This window comes from Myotis daubentonii, chromosome 3 (genome assembly GCF_963259705.1).
Source record: "Myotis daubentonii chromosome 3, mMyoDau2.1, whole genome shotgun sequence".
NCBI lineage: Eukaryota > Metazoa > Chordata > Mammalia > Chiroptera > Vespertilionidae > Myotis > Myotis daubentonii.
This window is the reverse complement of record NC_081842.1, coordinates 33,040,583-33,064,052: the sequence shown is the minus strand read 5'-3', so window position 1 is coordinate 33,064,052 and position 23,470 is coordinate 33,040,583. Positions and strand designations below refer to the sequence as shown.

The 23,470-nt window shown below is 41.3% G+C and overlaps 1 protein-coding gene across 8 annotated transcripts in view; it reads right to left on the bottom strand.

The window, feature by feature from the left end:
• FNDC3B (fibronectin type III domain containing 3B) overlaps positions 1–23,470 on the bottom strand; it is a 340,205-nt gene that overhangs the window by 226,540 nt on the left and 90,195 nt on the right. For 2 of the 8 annotated variants that reach the window (XM_059687042.1, XM_059687041.1), the window contains exon 3: positions 14,552–14,627. The exons of the other annotated variants lie outside the window; for them this stretch is intronic. In XM_059687042.1, the coding sequence (XP_059543025.1) occupies positions 14,552–14,627 (76 nt within the window). The remainder of the gene's footprint in view (positions 1–14,551; positions 14,628–23,470) is intronic. 8 annotated transcript variants of the gene reach the window in all.

Genomic DNA, 23,470 nt, shown 5'->3' with positions numbered 1-23,470 from the left:
AATATAATCAGCTGATTTGTATTGTATGAGTTCAAGTCCAAAGACCTTTGATGTGAACCTAAGTCAATTTTTTAAAAACTGCACAAAACAGAGGGTATGTGGAAGGTGTACAGTTAAAATTTGTTGACACAGGGAAACGGGCTTGAAATAAATTTAAAGAGGTCAGATCAGCAAGGCTATTATGCACTTTATGTTGAGCCATTTCCTATGTCTCCTAAATACATTACTCAGAGCTACTTTTCAGCACTCTGGCTCAAATTCTAAAGAGTCTCATTTTCTCAAAAGTCTGTTTTGTGGTTAATTACTTGCCTTCTGACTACTCTGGTGATAGCCAAGAAACAGGTAGAATGCACCTGTTGTTCTTGAGTTTCATCTGATTTGGAAGCTGACATTCTATTCACCTCTAAAGAATGTTAATTGCTGATGCCAGCATGACAGGTGCAATGAGTATTAAAATGATCAATGAAAACTCACAGAACAGCAAGGGAAATCATCTCCAGCGGTTCTCAACCTGTGGGTCGCGACCCCTTTGGGGGTCGAATGACCCTTTCACAGGGGTCGCCTAAGACAGTGGTCAGCAAACTGCAGCCCCTTGAGTGTGGCTCTTCCACAAAATACCACGTGCGGGTGCGCACGTACAGTGTGATTGAAACTTCGTGGCCACACTCAAGGGGCAAAAGAGCCGCATGTGGCTCGTGAGCCACAGTTTGCCGACCACTGGCCTAAGACCATCGAAAAACACATATATAATTACATATTGTTTACAGTAGCAAAATTATAGTTATGAAGTAGCAACGAAAATAATTTTACGGTTGGGGGTCACCACAACATGAGAAACTGTATTGAAGGGTCGCGGCATTAGGAAGGTTGAGAATCACTGATCTAGACTCTAGATTCTAGAGGAGAACATGAGAATATTCCTCAAGAGCTGTAAATTTAATTACTAATAATTGGTCTGGAATTCAACAATTTGACCCTTAAAATAGATTTTTAAAACAGGGCACAAATTTCTAAATTTCTATAACGGTGCCCTGTCCATAGGAGGAAAAAAATAATATGTATAATCCTGTTTTCCACGTTACTATGGAGTCATTCACTACCCCTAACTGCCTCTCATGGATAACTTCTCCTCTTTTCTGAGGGCAATGTTCCTCTGCTCCAGATCCTTGCTGGTGTAGAATCCTATCTATTTTGAATTCTAAGTCACTTCCTTTCCCCCATTTGATGCTTCAAAACTTTCCTGTTTCTTTAGAATACTTTACCCAGAGGTTCTCAACCTGTGGGTCATGACCCCTTTGGCAGTCGAACGACCCTTTCACAGGGGTCGCCTAAGACCATCCTGCATATCAGATATTTACATTACGATTCATAACAGTAGCAACATTACAGTTATGAAGTAGCAACAAAAATAATTTTATGGTTGGGTCACAACATGAGGAACTGTATTTAAAGGGCCAGAAGGTTGAGAACCACTGACACAGTGAAGCCAACTTCCATATGAGCCCACCTACTTTTTATCCTCCCCTTTTGTCTTTCTCTTTACTATCACCCAGCTGACTGGGGAGGAGCAATGTACTTGTTTATTACTTGAATACAGTGTATGATATTCTTTTATCTGTTTAGAATATTTTTCATATTTGCATGTTTCCTAATTCAGTGACCCCTTCTATACTACAAAATACGATTCATTAAACTTTAAAATATCCCTAGGCTATCCTTGGCAATCATAGTTTTTTTCTCATTATGTGGGAACTCAGGCACAGAAAAGAAAAAGGAATTTCTGATAAAATGGCAATTGAATTAGATGTAAACTAAAAGACTGTAAAGGGGAAATTTTTCAGATAAAGGAAAAGATTCTATCTTTGAGCATATAACAAAGAATTTAAACCATTATCCTTTTTCATTTCCTGCATATACATGGATTTTTTCCCTTTGTCCATTTTGTGACCATATTTAATTCTGTATTTTTTCTTTTGTTTAAGGGCACCATTTCTCTGAGTCCCCTTTTCTTACAAGTGCCCCTCAGCCCACAATCTCCTACTTCAGTTCTCAAAGCTTGGTCCCAGAACCAAGGACATCAGTATCACCTGGCAACTTCTGATAACTACAAATTCTCAGGCCCCACCCACTCCAGACCTGAATTAGAAATGGGAGGAGGGCAGCAATCTGTGTTTTAACAAGCCCTCCAGGTGATTCTGAGCCACGCTAAAGTTACTGGGAATTGTCAGTGTCTGACACATGGATGTCATGCCCTTGATTCCGGTATTCCGTGGGGACCACCTGGGTCAAGCACCAAGCTGTTTCCTAGGCATCTCCACCATTCAGTTACCAGGCTGGATCTACAAAGGGAACAAAGAGGGGAGCAACAGTCCCAGCCCAATTCTTTTATAAAGTCAAGTGAAAGCAGGGCTAAAAGCAGCTTCAGCAAGCAGCAAGTTGTAACATGGTTGTTTTCTCATCTACCTTTTAACTCCATCTGCCCGCACAGTCTCACCTGTTCTAATCAACTCTGAATTTTATTAGTTTACAATATATGAGCTACTGCGTTTACATCTAAATGACGGGAAAATAAACCTGTACTCTGCTGAAAGAAGAAAACTCAAATTTGTTTGATGACCCCCGTTTACTGCTTGTGAAAGTTTGTAAGAAACACTGAAGAGCAATTTTAATTAATAGGTTCAATAAAGACAACTATCACAAAGAGTTTACTTAATATGTTTATGAATAGGAGATAAAATATCCTTGAGCACTTTGCAAAACTTCCCAAAGACTAACCTGGATGAACAGACACAGGTATGTGGGCAGCCTGTGCAGTGTGATGTCCTGGGAAAAGCACACCATGAGAGTTTCTGAAGCTCTCCTGAGGGTTAGGTTAACCAGAAATTCTCAGTCTCCACTGCTTATTAGAATTACCTGTGATGCTTTTCAAAGGTCATGCCTTACCCCCTCCAATCTGACAATTCCTACAATTAGCCTGGAGATCAGTTAGCCTGGAGATCAACTTGTGCAGCTTTTTAAAGTTCCCCAGATAAGTCTGATGTGCCCAAGTTACAAGCCACTATGTTATTACAACCAGCTTTAAAATTCTGAGATGTTAGAGATGTTCTTGACCTTAAGCATATGATGCAAGAACTATGTTGTTCAAGATGCAAATACTTGACCCATAGTAATAAGAACTGTTTTGATCATTAACTAAGAATAAGTTACCCAAATTAATCTCAGATCTTGACATGTAATTTATGGGATAACAAACCATGCTATTGCTTTATTTTATTAAGATTTTGTAACTATTTCATGCTTATACTCCAAGACAATGTAAGTATGAAGGTTTGATTACACAGCTTAAAAGACTGTTCTTCCTCAATAGGAGAAACAAGTTAAATTCTAGCTGTGCCAATGTGCTCATTGTGTCCACACTGCTTATATCCTGGTACATACAGCAGACATCATATACTGACACTGTTATATCTAGCACAATACTCACTAACTCTATGTTAAAATATCCAATCCTGGATACCCAAAATCATCCAACTCTGGACAACTCTTAAAAACTTGGCACTTCAAGATCAAGTAAACAGTTTAATCTGACATTTACATGAGATAGGTGTATGAGTGTGTAGCCACTTAGATGAAAACTGCAAAATAAAGCAGATAAATATATATCTAGTCATTCCTCTAACAGAGACTAACATTCACTCAAAAGAACACTAAGGATAATGCTTATATTTTTATATTTTTATGTACCAACTCCTATTCCTAAACACTTTTCTTCCCTCTTGTCAGTTTAGAATAAAAGCTATAGCTAATAATTAGAAGATTTTTAAATGAGGTGAAAACGTGGAAATTCCTATAGTCAGAATGATACCACAAAACAGTGTTAATTCAATTCTGGCTCTACACTGCAATATATAAAGTGTCCATAAAGGCGTTACATTTAAATTATGGTATGCTTCCATTTTAACCCAGCCACAGAAAGATTTGAAGAGTTGGAGGGGAAAAAAAATCAACTTTTCTCTCCAAATTGCAAAAGAAGTGTGAGGGGAAAGTTGGAGAAAGGAATTACATCCAAACCACAGAAGAAATGCAGGTACATTCAAAGAACCCCAAACCATAATGTCATAAATGAAAGTCTCTGATGCAGGCGATTCTGAGGTCAGTTCTCTTCATAGAGCAGGTCCTTGAATAAAAATGTTTCGCTCAGTATCGCTTTGTTATAACGTTAATGAAATGCCATAAGAACTTAACTATGCTTATGTCAATTAGCCTATGGTAAAACTGGTTTTGTTATAAGTCCTCACGCTACAGTTTCAAGAACCTATCCCTGATGTTAAGTGAGGATTCACTATATTTAGATAGGGCCAGAAAGGAATATTACAACATATACCCCTTTTATCCAACTGTCTTCACATCCTCAAAAATAGTGTGCAAAACACCTTCCAAGTCATTAAAAACTCTCCTTAGGGAAACAACCCCCAATTTGACAAGCAGGAAAAAAAAGTCCTTTTTTTATTTTTTTAAAGTTTTCCTTCTTTATCCTTTTTTGTTAATCCTAATGCTTGTCCAATTAGGATAGAGTGAGCACAAAATGTTTACTCACAAAGATTTACACTGCAGGACAAATATTTTTCTGAAAGACCAGATTTCACCTGTTTTAAGGAAATCTACAACCATTTATCTAGTGCCCATTACTTGCTCCCTCTCTTCAATGTGTGTCCCATTAGTCAGCAAGCCTCGGCATCTGCTAAACATCTCTAATTTCTGTTCCCACTTCCACATCCCAGCACCAGTGCCCTTCCCAGCTTTCTTCTCCTCCTTCCTGCCCCTCCCTGTGACCTATCTTTCCACCTCCCTCACCCTTTCAGTCTACACAGATGATGAAGAGAAAATGTACTCTATCAACTCCACTTAATTTAGTAACCAGACTCCTTTACAATTTAAAGTGTACTCTATATATTTCTGGATTTGGCAGTTTTTACTGAAACTTTACTGCAATAGATAAATGCTATAACTTTTCACTGCATGAAAACATTGATTACACATTAAAATATGAATGAGTAATCAAAATTAAGATGTTTGTGAATAATACAAAAGATAAATATAAAGCTGGTCTATCTTTTACTGTTAAATAGCCTTAAAAAATATTTTCCAAGGTGTTCCCAGACTATTCCTCACAGAAGAAAAAAGTTAACAAATGAATAAATATAATCATCATCCCCTCATGCTTTTTATAGGTAAGAGGAACTAACCCATATAGTGGACCTCTTCAGAACTAGCTTGTGTTTTTAGAAACACATTCATGCATGTATTATCTTAATTTGAAGAACTGAGGATAAAAATAGAAAAATTTAACTACTTAAGCACAGTTGCAATGTCTTAATTTGAGGAACTCAGAGTAAAAGTAACCAAATTTAACTAGTTAAGTGCAGTTAAAACAAACAAAAACCCTCTGTGAGTTAACTAAAGAAAATTTCCCACCATTTGACATGAATTTTTAGCAGTGTATTAGGAAATGACTTTCCCTTATTCTGAACACCAAATAGATGCTGGATAGGCATTTGGGATACAAAGATCACTGAGATTTGACCCCTACCATTGAAGAACCCTAGACAGACTTCTTTCAAGACCCTTCTACATGAAATTTTCAAGTTCGAAGTGTAAAAACAAGAGTAAAATATGCAGAAAGAATGAAACAAGAAGGAAAAGACTATGAGCTGTGAAATAAAATGTGTCAGGCAATTGAGGTAACATGACATTGTTAGCTCTTCTGAATTATCTGGCATGCAAAGAGCTGTGACATTTAAGGAACTCCAAACAGTGATACCTTCAGAGATTACATTTTAATCATTGTTTAACAAGCCTGAAAGGTAAAAGGCTACAGAGGCTAAATTCCCATCACATAATTTTTAAATGTATTAATCTTTAAGTAATATGACTAAAATGTGAAGACATCTAAAAAACAAAAGCACTCTAACCAATACCTCAAGTTCACATAGACTTTCCTGAAATGTATTAAAACAGTGGTTCTCAACCTTGGCTGCACATTAGAATCACCTGGGAATCTTTTTAAAATACTGATTTCTGGGCCTCATCCTCCAGAAATTCTGTTTCTTTGTTACTAATGTTGTGGCCTCACCCGATAACAAAGAAACAGAATTTCCGGAGGATGAGGCCTAGAAATCAGGATTTTAAAAAGATTCCCAGATGATTCTAATGTGCAGCCAAGGTTGAGAACCACTGCATTAAAAGGACAGGTGACAAAAATGAAGAGTGGTTAGATGTCTAGCTATAATGGCTGAAATCTAATAATGGTTTTTACTTATTGGATACTTACAATGACTCACAGTTCCAAAAGCTTTCTACACAATACATAATTTAATCTGCATAGCAGCCCTTCAAGACCTATGCTGTTATTATAATTCTGTAGATAAGGAAACTGAGATGTAGAGAAGTAAAGTAACTAATTTTATGATCTACAACTAATATGCAGGGAATTTCTAAACCAGGCAATCTCACTCCCAGATGCATAATGATCTTACCAATATGCCTTACTCCCCTCAGTACTGCCTAAGAGCAGAATGCATTAAATAGAAATTAAAATTATGGAGTTTAATTGTAAAAGGCAAGGCCTAAAGAAGAGAAAGCATACTCAGAAGCACTCCTTTGAAGGCCTTTCTAAATATGGCTGCTCAGGCACAGTGTGTAAGTTTGTTTTTTATCCAAAAGAAAAGCAATAAATAAAGCTTCAACTATAAAAAACCAAAACAAAACAAAAACAATCCATTTTAATTAAATGCATGGAACAGTGGACCCATTGTTTTATCCAAAATGCTATATCTTAACAATATATACATTCCCATAAACCTTCATCTGAAATGTGTGAACTGTTGTCATCACCATCAACCCCATAACAGTCAGCCTATTATAAATAGGCAATGGAATAGGCTAGAGAATCAACTCATTTCCACAAGTCGGATAATCAAGTCATTGCCTGTAAGTGATCAGGACATCTCTTTAAAAAATAATCAGCAAAGCTATGTATATTACTAGATGATGATGAAGATGATGATGATGATGATGGTATTTATACTCGATTATCTCACAATCTTATTGGGTAGACATTAGCAACTATTCCCATTTTAAGCAAGGGAACAGGCTAAACAGTGATGACGAACCTATGATACGCGTGTCAGAGGTGACACACGAACTCATTTTTTTGGTTGATTTTTCTTTGTTAAATGGCATATAAATATATAAAATAAATATCAAAAATATAAAGCTTTGTTTTACTATGGTTGCAAATATCAAAAAATTTCTATATGTGACACGGCACCAGAGTTAAGTTAGGGTTTTTCAAAATGCTGACACGCCGAGCTCAAAAGGTTCGCCATCACTGGAGGGTTAAGCATTAGCTAGCAAACTAGAGGACTTGCACTTTACTATTAAAATATAATCTTTATAACTTCTAACAAATCAAATCACCAAAACTTTACTTGGAGAAAAAAGCCAAAGGAAGTCTGACAATAAAATACTGGGTGAACCTTTTGTCCTAATAATGTAAATGTAAGAATAGATATAAACCACCAAGGTAACTGGGAAGGGCAGAAGGAGAAAAGTAGCCAGAAGCAGACACACTGGGTACCTCCCTAGAGAGGGACTTCACACCTCCTGGAAGCAACACCGTTTACACTAATTTTACGTAGTCTCATAACATTGCTCAATCCCATCATGACAGCTGCATATATGATCACAGACTTTCCTCCCACTCCCTCCATAAGCTGGACCTTCTGCTCTGTATCTATCAGTATTTACCAACTCTTATGGAGACCACCCTGCTGATAAAATTCCAGTTACACAGCAGCAAGCTGTGTTTGAAAGGGGCCTATCAGGTCAGCATGCAGAATGTCTATTTGCAACAAATGACTGTGCATGTCATGTATGAAAGGAAAGCCAAAACATAGTGACCAAAATGGAACCCCCAAACATTTCAACGGTCATGTATACTACAAAATGCTGAAAATGATTTTTCATCAATAACACACACACACACACACACACACACACACGCGTGCGCGCGCGCACGCACACATGCACACCCGCACGTGCACACGACTAATTTACCCTAAAGCTAACTAACATATAAGAGTTATCAAATGAGCTGGCAAGTTGGTAGAGTAATTCAGGTGCTCCTAGAAACTCAGACTCTCTCAGGTTAGAGCTTCACTAACTCTCACCAAATACAGCTTTGAATCGATCAGGAAAAGGTAAGCTGGACACTGGAGATAGCTTGGGGGAAAGACTTGTATTTTCAATTCTAAGTGATTTTTCAAGTAAGGCCAAACTGTTCACAATAACATTTCAAATTAGCAATCCCTCACAAACTCCCTCCAAATGCAAAAGAAATGTATTTTCAAAGCAGTTTCTTATATGAAAAAAGAAGCTCTCAAAATCCTAACCTTGTAATAGAAATAATATTTCCACTAATATTTCTACAAATAATTAGTCAAATAACAATCAATTACATGTTCAATGTAATGAAAGTCTGCAAAGATTAAGAAGGATTTAAGACATTTATACTACAGTAATTTCACTTTCAAACCACCCCAATATTTTTGATGCAAAAACTGTAAATTTAGCCAAGGCAAGGGTTCAATCAACCTTAGAAGACAGACTTCATTTGCAATAGGTCCTCTTTTCCTGGTTTTAAGCCAGTAAAACAGAATTTGTCATTAATATGCAGAGTCTGCTTTAAAGGAACAGACCATATAGAAGCTTTGCTTTGCTTGTAACCCCTAGCTATGACACCACTCATGTCATCTATAATACTAAAATTGTAATATGCTAATTAGACCGGACAGCCGAACAACCTTCCAGACAACCTTCCAGACGAAGCTGCAGCTGAGAGGGCTGAGCCCCTAGCACGAATTTCATGCATCAGGCCTCTAGTTTCTCAATAAACAAAAAGCAAGAGACAGGGAGCGTTCCCTAGGACCTGTCATGAAATTATTAGAAAGAATGACAGGTCGGTGTTTTAATGTGTCAAACAAGTCTAATAAATGCACTTAAAGTACAAAATGAGAGAGGAAAAAAGCAACATTAAGGTCCCTGTGGCAGTCTGGATGCTGAATCATACAAGGAGGTGAGGTGGGATACAAACAAGGAGATTCAGAAATGTGGAACTGCTCTCAATGGGGTCATTCACAGAGCCCCGAGCAGAGCATGGTGTTCATCAGTGATATGGTTCCCACACTCACTGGGCCAGGGGGAGAATGAGATGCAGAGCTGAAGATGGCTTAAGGAGAATAAGCAGAAGAGAGAAGAAGTTTCACATTCTAATGGCTTCTAAGTTACAGCCATCTCAGAGAAGGGGTCTCCTCGCGCTTCCCCCACTATACATTCTCCCATCGTTTTGAGGTCTCAGCCTACTATACACAAGTCAGCAGAGTAAATGGTCTTCGTAAAAGATGCATAATTATTGTGGGCAAAAACATTAGTAACTATCTTTAAATAATATTCTTTATTAGAAAAATGGTAATTCCCAAACATCTTACTTTTTAATCTGTTTTACAGAGTCACAGGACATTCACCTATTTTCTTCAGGCTCACAATTTGTATGCAACAGTCTTATAACACAAATGAAAATTATAGTATTATTATAGGATCAATACTAAAGTTCTTTAGACTCTAAGCATATTTCTCTATAGAAAACAGATTAGTTTCAATTATCAATGTAATTGAATTAGAAAATTCTTCTAGAGAGACAAAAGCACCTAACCAGGCATCTTTAAGGTTCAGGACAATAATAAAATTTAAAAGAAAAATCATCACACTTGATATGATGCCAGAGCCAGCCAGTCAAGGGTCTAGTCAGTAATTATCATCAGGCTGCATGCTAGGGGATAAGGTGGGGGGTGCTGTTTCCTGTCACAACTGAGTTCATAGTCTAATACAAGGGCTAAGAAAAGGTCTGCACATAGAGCCGGACTGTTTTATGCAGGGCTACCTCTACCTGTTCCCCCAGAAATGCAGAGAAAGGTCAGGATGAAACGCAGTGGTGCAGGAGGGCTCCCGGAGGAGACAGACTAGAGCCTTAAAGGAAGTATTGTATTTGTTTTGGCTGAAAGGTTTTACAGAGAACAGAGAAATGGCCCAGATAAAAAGATGGCATGTGTGGGCAGGAAGGAAAGCTGCACTGCCAGCACCTCAGCCCAGACAAGGATATGAAAAGAATGGGAGAGACCTGCAGCTGCCCACTATTAATTCCTGACTTTAAGCAAAGGCAAGAATTCATATTGATTGCTAAGATTCTTTTTTCCCCTAACAATCAGCTCTTTGTCTAGGATGCCATAGGTAGAATGCAGCCTCCCAGTGAGCATAAACTATGACCTTTTGTGGCCCCTTCAAGACCTATGATTCATGTTTCATGGAAAATATTGAGAAATAGTCCATTAGAATGAATCTGCTTTCACAGCATATCGTATGTTTCCTGTGTTTTTCTTCCTTCATTATCACCAAGGACATTCCCATAAAAACAAAATCTTGTTTTTCCCCAGGGTAACTATTTTTTTATATTGATTTGCTTTGAATTTCCAGACTGCTTTTTCATGACAATCACAACGAGCTTCTTAGGTCTTTCTTGTGATGCCATAAATGTCCTATAGAAAAGATTATTAGGGTAACAAACTCAACTACAAGCAAAAGGGGTTAACATTATACCCATAATTTCAAAGTTTCCAGGAAGGCCCCCAACCAAGTCCATTCCCTAACCCTAATCTCTCCACCATCAATCCCGAACCTGCTGACTAGTGTTGAAATAGCAAAGTTCTCAAGCTGACAGTTTCAACCATGGCTTAAACAATAGGTATGACTTCAAAATTTCCAGGAAGGCCACCACCACCAACTGCCCCACCACCACCACCACCAAAAACCACTTCCCCACCTGCTGGCTGGTGTGGAAAGAGCATCAGTAGAGCTTTGCTTTCTTAACTTTAATCTCTAGTAAACTTCTTTCAGGAGTTCCCATGACAATATAAATGGATTTCCAATCTTTTCCTAATAGGTTTTTTTTAAAGGCAGGCCAGAGAAGACTGCCTCCCACTGTACTAGTCCTAACCCATTGAACCCCTTCTCTTCCAGCAGCAGGAAGCCCCACCTGAACGCTCAGCCCATCCCAACTCTGGGCCCAATCCTGACTTGGGGCAGAAATAATTTAAGGAGTTCTAAATCAGTGCTCCCAGTATCACACCGCCTGCTCTTACTCTGATAAAGACCCAGTCTTCACCATCCACTTTTGCTCTGCAAACCATCTCTATCTCATCCTGGCCATCAGTATCCATCCTGGTATCCTGCCCAGAATCCTGTTATTCCAGGAACAGGAACCCCCCTTGCTCCTGTCATATGCCCAAGGAGACCTACTATTTGAGTTCATGCTTCCATGTACTGAGCAATAAAGATCTCAAACTCGAGAGTCAGGCATACCAGAGATGAAAGCTCGACACTGCCTCTTTCCAGCTATGTGACTCTAGTTGTATGAATTAACTGCTACAGGCCTTATGTGTACCTATCAACCCATTAGATGAGTAAATACATAGCATAGCATGAGAGCTGAATAAATATTAACAATGATAGGGACGTTAATCACAGTGAAAGGATAACATCACTTGTGTTAGAATTTGCAAATATATTGTCTATTCCCAAATTCTGTGTTGTTATGCCCTACCCTCCTGGAGTCAAGGGCTCACTAACTCACAGGGCAGTTAGTCAAATGAAGGCTTTCGGGGGCAGGGGTGCTGAGTGACCACCAGTTGTGCATTAGAGGCCATCAATGGGTCTGGACTCAAAGTTCCAGATGCTGCAGTTCATCCTGTTTCCCCAGTGCTTCTCGAGCCCTGACAAACCATGTGATTCCAGGTCCTAGACCCTCTCATCCTGTCCTGTGTCATTTCAATTAATTGGCCCAGGTACCACCATGCCCCAAATGAAGATAACCATAGCATGGCGTTTTCAGAAGAGAACAAAGAATAGGAAGGCTGGGGAAGCCAAAGATAAATGGCTTTAGTCAAAGGCATTTTTGAAATCACTGGAAGGGGTGTTAGTGTCACTTATCTCCACGTATCATCATGAATAAGTACAAAGCTCCCACTGTGAACAGAAAAACACAATTGCAACATTCCCTACAGAGTATACCAGTTACTGACATGGACTCACATAAAAAGTGGGGGAGCGGCTAAGTAGACGAATACACACACATACACACATGCACACTCCTCAGACATCAAGAAGTAAAAGCAGGTGGCATGAAAGTGTGGATTTCATAGATGTTGATCTATTCAGCAATTTGCTTTTATAGATTCTGTTACACATACTCAGTTGTAGAGGGACACAGTTTAGCTGCCAATTCAGGAGGCTCCAATGATACCATGCCCAGAGGCTCAACTGCTTTCTTACTGAACTGTAAACAACAGCTTCATTCTAACAGGTGAAGTGACTTTTCATCTGGTGTGACTTAGAGTACTATAAGGAGATAGAAGATTCTATATCCCCCACTATTTTAAAATATTCATTTCCTCTCTTCTGTCGCTCTGATCTGAAGTTTCTTTGTCAATAAAAAAATAGGTTTGGTTTGAAATGGTTTAGAACAGCGGTCGCCAACCAGTGGTCCGCGGACCACTCACTGGTGATCCGTGAGGTCCGAAAGGTTGGCGACTGCTGGTTTAGTACACCACAGATGAATTTTAGGGACACAATGGTCAGAGAAATGGAATCAGCAAAAATTACTGACAGAATGGTTAAGTCACTTCAAATTAAATGCAATTAAAAATCATTAGGCTTGAATCTTAAAAATATACTCATTTCTCCAAAACGAATTTCCTAAATTTATATTCATATAGGTACAAAAACAAGTAGTGAACTTACAAAGCAGCATGCACTAGTATAAAAAGCAATAGAAAAATCAACCTTTTCCATGTAATTCATTATAGAAAACCAAACAAAGGGCATTTCCCCTCATTTATTAATATAATGATAAGCAAGTCCGGGTATTAAAAACAAGCCCTAGGATCAGTGGGTTGGGCATTGTCCAGTGCACCAAAAGGGTGCCAGTTTAATTCCCAGTCAGGGCACATGCCCAGAGGCATGCAGGTGGCAGCCAACTGATGTTTTGCTCTCACATGAGTTTCTCTCTCTCCCTTTCCTTTCCCCTCTCTCTAAAAATCAATTTAAAATATTTTTAATAAATAAAAATAAGCCCTATGATCAGACTCCAGTCCAATCAATAACCCAGTAGTGAACTCAATTATATGTCAATTTACAATACGTCCGATCACTACCAAAAACAGCCATCACAAACAGTGCTCTTCAACACAAGTGTTTACAGGTTAATACAGATCTGGATTGATCTTCCGAGAACAGAATTCATTATGGATCAGAGTACCTAAGTAATTTCTTTCCAAAGTGAACTACAGGGAAGAGACATTGGTATTACACAAACTAGAAATTAACTGAAATGCCCAACAAGCTGTACCCAATTAAAGAACTACCCAAGGAGCCTCACCTATACTTAGAACTTATTTTAATGACAAGATTCTGGACTCTAGTGATGCTTTACTGGAATAAGACTTTGAAAATCCTGGGAGGGGATATTTTGTATATGGGAGGGACATGAATTATTGGAGGTGGAGTGTGGATGGTGGTGGGCAGCTTAAATGGCCCCCAAATATTCCTGCTTGCTGGTAGTCAATCCTGTCTAAACCCCTTTCTTGAGTGGGCTGAACCTAGTATTGCCTCTTGCCCTCTACCTGCTGCTGTGATGAAGCCAGCAGCAAGAATGTAAGTTGTCCCCATGGAGAGCCACTTAGCAAAACATTGAGGAATGCCTCCTGCCAATACCCTGCAAAGAACTAAATCCTGCCAATAACCACTTGAGCAAGCCTGAAAAAGGATGACCCTCAGACATGCTTTATAATGACTGCAGCTCTAGCCCATACCTGAATTTTAGCATTTTGAAAGTCCAGAGCCATAGGACACAACTAAGCCGTGCCCAAATTCCTGACCCACAGAAACTGTAAGACAATAAATGTTGTTTTAAGCCACCAAATTTGGGAGTACTCTGTTAATATCTATCTGATAATAAATGAATAAATGACAGGTCATTAATAGAAATATTACCTATAAAAACATCATTTGGATAGCACCACAATATAGTTTTTAAACTTTTATCTAATTTGAAAAAGTGCTTCCTATTCTCAATTGAAATTTTTCAGGTCTACCAAATTCCATAATATATAAAACCTGCAAGCTTTCCCAAGTTAAATTAATGCACTTAAAGGTCAATAGAATACTAGAGGTATTTAACTCTGTCTCTTTTATATCAGCATCTACATCAGCATAAAGGGTTCCCTATTTGACAGAAAGAAAAAGAAAAAAATTTTTTTAATTCCAAGATAAATTTTACTTCTAGAAAAATCATAGGTAGACACTGAAAAACATTCTACTTTATTAAAATAATAAAGGAAAACTCCTTTGATTAGAAGGCTTCCAAAAAAAAATCTCTTACCTTGAATGCACTGAATTGTTCCATCCTCCGCTCTTATTGTAAAAGTCTCACCTGGATTAACTTGAACAAGAATAACCTGCCAAAATAACACATTAATTTCAATTTAATACTAGAACATCTGGGATTTCTCTAACAGTTTTATTACCTAAATTTATGTTCTAGACAGGAAGTATGTGGCTCAGAATCTTGTATAGACACAAAACTTAGGATATGTCTCAGACCTGGTTCAAATGTGAGGGGGCTAAAGCACATGCATTAGAATTTAGCTAAGTGAATTCTCCAGTGTTGCTTATGATGCTATGTGACTCAAAATCTCAATTTTAAGATACGGTTTCCTCTCACACAATTCTTCTAATTCTTTCACTAATTTAGAAACGGCAATTAAAAAATTAAAAGACCAGAAACCATATTTATGAAGGCAAATTGCACAGAGAAATGAGGTTCTGACCTAAAACTGTTGCATAATATTCCCATGTGTCTATTACTAACATGGGGTATATGATTTTATTTTGTAACAACAGAAAGCAATTTACTAAAAAAAAGTTTGGAAAAAGCATCTGTGTATAGGGCCTGGAAATAATAATGAACAGTACAAAATAAATAAATAAATATTACAAGTAGTTCCCACCAAACACTCAGATTTTTAAATCCATTACCTAAATGTCAGTGTTTTGGTCATATGAACATAAATATTTAATATTAGAAGACAACTTCCAGAAGACTGAACCATGCATGGCAAAGGCAAAGTATGTTTTCAAGAGCCTCAAAGTTTTAGTTCTAATCTAATGTAGTTCCTCTTTAGATAAAAAGAGAAAAGGTCACTAATTTATACTATGTAAATACAAATTAAAGGACATAACCCATGCCTGAAAACTGTGGTTAAAAATCATGTGCAAGGTTGATACTAATAAAATAATTACTATATATTTCTAGAAATTGGAAAGATGTCAGTGTCATTCATCTTAGTCCTTGGAGCAAGCCTTGTTCTTCTCTGCCTTGAAACCATCAGCTTACTGTTCCCCCTGCCTGTAATGCTATTCCTGTAATCCTTAGTCTCTGCCCACTACCCACCTTACTCTTCCCCCAACTAACACCTATTCCTACTCATCTGTATGAGCCTAAGAAATGGCATCTGATGCTCAGGAAAGGTCAGGTCCCCAATAGTACGTTCTAAAACAAAAGAAAAGAAAACAAAACTCCACTTCTCCTTCCTAGAATTTATAATTGTTCTAGGATGGGCCATTCCTCGCAGAATTTGCTGTTGGATAGCTTGCTGTCAGCGGCCTGCCAGCCAGGAATCCCATTCACCTGCACCCCGGACCCTGGCAATCAGGGAGGCAGAGGCAGTTAGGGGCGAGATCAGGCTGGCAGGGGAGGGCAGTTAGGGGCGATCAGACAGGCGGGCAGAGGCAGTTAGGGGCAATCAGGCAGGCAGGCAGAGGCAGTTAGGGGCAATCAAGCAGGCAGGCAGAGGGGTTAGGGGCAATCAGGCAGTCATGCAAACGCAGTTAGGGGCGATCAGGCAGGTAGGTGAGTGGTTAGGAGCCAGCGGTCCCAGATTGCGAGAGGGATGTCTGACTGTCGGTTTAGGCCCAATCCCACAGGTGCTTCTCATTACCTTGAATTATAACAGTTATTTCAAGATGATCTATTTTTCCTGTACCATAACTGTATCAATAATCTTTCAGTCCTAAATATTCAAAACTCTCACCAATGTAAGCACATTGTGCCATTTTAAGAACTCAAAAGGAAATCCCTTGGTGTCTACAGAATGACTAACATTTCAATTGCTTTCTTTAAAGTGAGCTTTTTATTTTATTTTTTTGTGTGTGTGATTTTATTGACCTTTATTTATTTATTTATTTTTAATTTAAATTCTTTATTGTTTAAAGTATTACATAAGTCTCCTTTTTCCCCCACTGACCTCTCCCCAGCTGCCTCCACCCGCCAGCACATTCCCACCCACCCCCCCGCTATGTCCATTGGTTATGCTTATATGCATGCATACAAGTCCTTTGGTTGATCTCTTACCCCCTCACCCCCTGCCTTCCCTCATAGGTTAGACAGTCTGTTCGATGCTTCTATGACTCTGGTTCTATTTTTGTTCATCAGTTTATGTTGTTCATTATATTCAACAAATGAGTGAGATCATGTGATATTTATCTTTCTCTGACTGGCTTATTTCGCTTAGCATAATGCTCTTCAGTTCCATCCATGCTGTTGCTAATGGTAAGAATTCCTTGAAAGTGAGCTTTTTAAAGTCATTCCTAACATGAAGACATTTGTGATTTAACTTTATCTAATCTAATAAAGAGAAACATGGTAATTGGTGTACGACCGCTACCCTTCCCATTGGCTAATCAGGGTGATATGCAAATTAACTGTCAGCCAAGATGGCAGCCGGCAGCCAGGCAGCTTGAAACTAACATGAGGCTTGCTTGCTTCAGTGACGGAGGAAACCAATGTTCCCCACCTGCCTTGCGGGCCTCTGAGCTTGCAGTTTGAAACATTTTAACAAATATAGAAGCTAAAAAAAAACCCAGAAACCAGCTTTCAGCGAGCTGGGATCTCAGAGCTGGAGTCAGAGCTGGAGTTATACATTGTTTCAAACTGAAACAAACCAGATACCTACTTTCAGCAGCGGAGGCCTAAGAGCCGGAGCCTCAGAGCTAAAGCTGGCCCAGAATTAAAAAAGAAAAAAGAAAAAAAGGAGCGGTTGGGAGCTTCCGTCACCCGCAAGCCTGAAAACAGCCCTCAGCCCCTCACCCAGACTGGCCAGGCACCCCAGTGGGGACCCCCACCCTGAAGGGTGTGTGACCAGCTGCAAACAGCCATCATCCCCTCACCCAGGCTGGCCAAGCACCCCAGTGGGGACCCCCACCCTGAAAGGTGTGTGACCAGCTGCAAACAGCCATCATCCCCTCACCCAGGCTGGCCAGGCACCCCAGTGGGGACCTCCACCCTGATCCAGGACACCCTTCAGGGCAAACCAGCCAGCACCACCCATGCACCAGGCCTCTATCCAATATAGTAAAAGGGTAATATGCCTCCCAGCACCAGGATCAGCGGGGCCAAGAGGCCTCCCGGCACCGGGATCAGCGTGACAGGGGGCAGCACCCAAACCCCCTGATCGCCCTGCGGCTCTGTGTGTGACAGGGTGCGGCGCCCCCACCCCCTAATCGGCCCTGCTCTGTGTGTGACAGGGTGCGGCGCCCCAACCCGTCCCCCCACCCCCCCCACGGGCCCTGCTCTGTGTGTGACAGGGTAGAACCATAACCTCCCCATCGGCCCTGCCCTGAGTGTGAGAATGGCAGTGCCCCAACCCCCTGATCGGCCCTGCTCTGTGGGTGATAGAGGGTAGCGCCCCAACCCCCTGATGGGCCCTGCTCTGTGTGTGACAGGGGACGGTGCCCCAACTCCCCTATCGGCCCTACTCTCTGAGTGACAGGGGGGAGCTCCCCAACCCCCTGATGGGCCCTGCTTTGTGCGTGACAGGGGGGAGCTCCCCAACCCCCTGATCGACCCTGCTCTGTGCTTGACAGGGGGGAGCTCCCCAACCCCCCTGATGGGCCCTGCTCTGTGTGTGACAGGGGGCAGCGCCCCAACCCCCAGATTGGCCCTGCTCTGTGCGAGACAGAGGGTGGCACCGCAACCTCCCCATCGACCCTGCCTTGAGTGTGACAGGGGGTGGTGCCCCAACCCCCCAATCGGCCCTACCCTGAGCGTGACTGGGGGTGGCATCGCAACCTCCCAATCCGCCCTGCTCTGTGCATGACAGGGGCAGCGCCCCAACTCCCCAATCGGCCCTGCTCTGAGCCCGACCAGGGGCTGCACCTAGGGATTGGGCCTACCCTCTGCCACCCGGGAGCAGGCGTAAGCCAGCAGGGCGTTATCTCCCAAGGGGTCCCAGACTGCAAGAGGGCACAGGCCAGGCTGAGGGACCCCCCTTCCCCCGGAATGCACAAATTTTTGTGCACCGGGCCTCTAGTTTTTATATAAACATTGAACATAACTACAATGGAATGAAACAATACTCCAATAAGGAAATAATCCATGTCTTTTCAAAAGTCCATGGGCAAATTCTAACATCACTGTACTAGAGCAGAAACCACATGCTTGGTGTTTATACCTTTAGAAAGATGCCTATAACATATGCCTGTAAAATTAATTAGTTGGGGGGAAAAAATCACTGGACACTAAGACTATGTCCCAGATATTGTTTGACAATCCCAAATTCATATGTCAGACTAGTCCTGAATGCTGGTTCTAAAAGTTCAATTCATCAGTATTATCAAAAGTCCCAGGCACAAAAAGGGATTGCTGAATTGGGGTATGAGGTTCCAGATTCTGTCACATCATCTGCTTATCATATTGCATAAAAAGTGTCTATAATGGTTCCTTAGCGGTCGCTGACACCAGACCACATTCAAAGGTGCATCCAGCCACCGAAAGTCATTTATGTCTTCCCCTCTTGCTTCTGTTGAGGCCAATTCTAGACCCCCATCCCACTTCTTCAGGGAGAAAGATGATAGGTAAAGGGCTTTTAAGCATCCTACTAAATAAAATACCTCCTTTCAAATGTTATCCTTCCTGTAATTTTCCCTGCTGCTGGGTTGCTATAGCAACCAGATTATAATCTACCAAGTTACCTCAGAAACCAGGCAAATCTCCTGTGTCCCAATATCAATTTTTCTTAGTAAGAGCCAAAGTCATTATTTGAACAAACCGTATTCATTTGGCACTGAGATATTTTAAATGAAAGCATTTTGCTTTGCTGTGGCAGACTGACCTCCTTGCTGTTTTCACTGTCAATAAAGGAGAGATAAAAATAAAAATTTGACACACACCAGCCCAATGATCTGTCCCTGACAACAGACATGAATGAGAAGGCGGCAGAAAGCCTTGCATCACCAAGCCTTGAGGAGCATGAGTCACACCCTGGCAGGCTCCCTGGTACTTAACCTTCTACATCATACAAGCCAGTCTCTCTGTGTCTCTCTGCATCTGCCTCTCCCCCCCCCCCCCCGCCTCTCTGACCCCTTCTCTTCCTCACTCCCTCCTTCTTTCTCACCACAAAGCAGACATAACTGTTACAAGTTCTTTTAAATACAGAATGTGAAGCATAACATCACTGTCCAAACCTCATCATTTTTTGTCTACTCACTAAGCATTTTGTGCTTTTCCAACAACAGCATTAAAACAATTCATGCTGTGTTCTGTGTCTTGTCAGAAGTAAAAGAAAAAAAGACGATTTTAACCACTGATAGATTTTTGCCCCATAGATGTTAAAATAGAACCATGTTAACCAAATTATTAAGAGCATACTTCAGGTCACTATTGCTTCATTGGATCTGTTTCAAATCTCTTAGTGCTACATGAACCAAGCAGCCGAAATAACCTAAGGCAGTTTATCCAGGCTTAATGAAAAATAAGTGACCATGTTTCCAAAGTCTAAAGAAACAGCAAAGTAAGAGGTAGGATTAATAAAATTGAGCAAAAGGCTAAACACAGCATCCTGGAAAAGCTTTAACCAGCAAGACAACTGAAACAGGTGTAACAGATCTTTCCTTAAAAGTAAGTCTGAATCTGCCCTGGCCGGGAGGCTCAGTTGGTTGGACGTCATCCTGTAAACCTAAAGGTTCAGTCCCAGGTTAGGGCACATACCTAGGTTGCAGTTTGGTCCCAGTCAGTCGCACATCAATGTTTCTCTCTCTTTCTTTCTCTCTCTCTACTTCTGTCTCTCTCTCTCTCACACACACATATCAATAAACATATTCTCGAGTGCAGATTTTTTTTTAAGTAAGTCTAAATCTGTTTCTTACTCAATAGAAGAGAAAAAGGAAAACGTCTTTTGTAATTTAAATTTGATTAACCAGAAGATCAATTTATGCCTCAAATAAAAATTACCAGCCACCTGACTAAATAAGCACTGTCATCTATGTGGCCATCACAAAACCTTCTGCTGGGACAATAGTACTGACTGACCAAAGATGAAATGTTACATTTTCAGCATTCTTAAAAGTTAGATCCAATCCTATATAATAGTAATAGCGTAATATGCAAATCGACCGAACAGGCGAACAGTGGAATGACTGTCAGGATGACCAACCGGGACCGCGCTATGACACCCACTGGCACCAGGCTAGCCAAGGCAGTTGCGATGCGATTGGTCGGGGGCCCGGCCATCACCCCATGATCACCCCGCAGAGGGAGGCCCAGGTCCTGGGTGCCGGAGGAAAGCCTGGGTGCCCAGCAGCCGGGGGAAGGAAGGCCTACTCTTGCACGAATTTTGTGCACTGGCCTCTAGTATCCACATAATTGAGATACAAACTATGATAGGAGAGGAGATAGCATTTCACTTTTGGAGCTTTTTGCAACTTGCCAAACTCTGTGAGGCCTGTTTTACTCTCAACTGTTTCATGTATAAACGAACACTTCACACGTGGAGGAAACACTTAGAATCACCCAACAAATACCTTTAGTGGAAAAAGTGATACAACCTAAAAACTGCAGAATTCCACTTATGGAAAGATTCTATCCAGGAACATCCAATAACTTTTAAGAGGTGATCTTTGACTACATGAGAGGAATAGTAGCACCTTTTTGTTCTCTCTCTCTCTCTTTCTCTCTCCCCTCCCCACCCTCCCAACCTCCACCCCCCCCCCCCCCATTATGGAGCTCCAGAGGAATCCTGGAGAGCTCAACCCAGGCCCTAAAGGACCCAAACCACCTAACAATACACACCTTTGATACCCTAGTCCCTGGCCTCTATGTCACAGACCACAGTGGCCTCAAGAGACACATCATTTGTTTTCTCTTTTTTTCTCCAAATCAAGAAAAGAAGCTTCAGATGGCAAGTAATTATCTTTATTTAAATCTTGTCCCAAGATTTAAAATGTGAACGGGTAAAATAGAAAAGTACTGGAAGATAGGAAAATACTGGTTGCCTCACCTGCTCACTTGAACTACTTGAAGCCTGAATCCACAGCTGGCAGAAAAACAACACACAAGACCAGGAAGCCTCCAAAGGTACTTATACATTGGGTCAAGGCACAAGGAAATGCATGGCATGTGACACCCTTCCTTGGTCAACACCACTCACAGGATAAATGGTCTTGTTTTGTTTCTTCCTGGGCTTTAGGACTCATTCTGTTTAAAGCAAGAAGCAAGAGTACTCCAGTGCTCCAAAACTTCCAATACTCTGATTTCCTCAAAGAATGGATGGTGCAAAAGTTGTCCCCATCAACAGATCATTTCATCTCTCAAATTAAGTCAGCATGATGAAGCCTACTTATCAACTCCTAATAGGTGTTTTTCCTACAATGATCATAAATAGCTATTAATTATGAACCTGTATGGTCTTCCAGGAAGGTATTACTAACCAGATTTTACAGATGGGGAAAGCGAGGCTTAAAGAGAATAAGTAACAAAATGACTGAGAATAAGTAACAAAATGACTGAGCGGGCCCTGGACTCCAGCCTTGTCTGACCAAAATGCATGCTCTTCTCTTCTACACACAGCTTCCCCCTCTGATGGGGGTAGGCTTCACAGAGTCCGTTCTCTATGAAGATACTTTAATAAACAGCTAGAAGGAGAACAAGCATGCAACGGGTCAGAGGCATGCCGCCAAAGTCTGAGGACGTTCTCTTCTAGGAAATCCAGGCTTACTCCAAGCCAGAGCCCCTCACTCCCACTATGGTAGGTAAGTGGTAAGAAATCCCACAACAACAAACAGTTGTTTTTATATTGGGCACGATTTATTCTCATAAAGTCATTGTTGAGTCCTTGAATTCCCTCAGAATTCTTAGAAGAAACAATGAGCCAAGCACTTGATTATCACCATCACTAGATGCCATTTCTCATGACCCAATAGGAGGCATCAACACTAATAAAAGAGAAAAATGGTAATTGGCGTACGAGCTACCCTTTTCATTGGCTAATCAGGGCTATATGCAAATTAACTGCCAACTAAGATTGGCAGTTAACTGCCAACAAGATGGCGGTTAATTTGCATACGTAGGCACAATGCAGGGAGGCGAAAGGGAAAGCAGGAAGAAGCCCCCTGCCACTAACAGTGATCGGAAACCCAGGGGGGAGCTAAGAGCTGGGGGGCAGGGCAAAGGCGGCCCCCGCCTTTGCCCTGCCCCCCAGCCATGATCGGAGAATCAGGTGCCTTTTCTGCCCTGGCCAGTGATAGCAGGAAGTAGGGGTGGAGCCAGCGATGGGAGCTGGGCACTGTCGAAGCTGGCAGTCCCAGGAGCTAGGGGTCCCTTGCCTGGGCCTAAAGCGAAGCCCACGATCGCGGGGCCGCTGCAGCTGTGGGTCCCCGCTGCCCGGGCCGGACGCCTCAGCCAGAGGCATCCTGCAGGGGCAGGGGCGGAGCCCGCGTGATCGTGGCGCCTCCCCGCTGCCACTGCAGGTCCCCGCTGCCCAGGCCAGACGCCTAGGCCAGAGGCGTCAGGCCTGGGCAAGGGGCCGATCCTGTGATTGGAGGGTGATGGGGGTCAACGCCTGAGGGTTCCCAGTATGTGAGAGGGGGCAGGCTGGGCTGAGGGACACTCCCCCCCACACACACACCCAGTGCACAAATTTCGTGCACTGGGCCCCTAGTAAGAAAATAACAGATGACTCCCCAGAAGATTGAATCTGTAGTTTCCATGCCTCCCAAAAGTCACCTGTCAGTAACCAAAAATGCAGGAATGCATTAGTAGGTAAACCAAAGACAAAGCAATCAGATGAACCAAAGAGGACATTTTTATACACTGAAATTACACCATTGCCTGCTGAAAATATATACACTCAAAGAGTTCAATAACTACATTTCATGAAATAAGTGTCCTTAAAAGAATTACTACATCATGGTCTTAATTGAGCAAATATTAATGAGTGCCAGAATGGGTCTAGCATTCCTCTAAGCA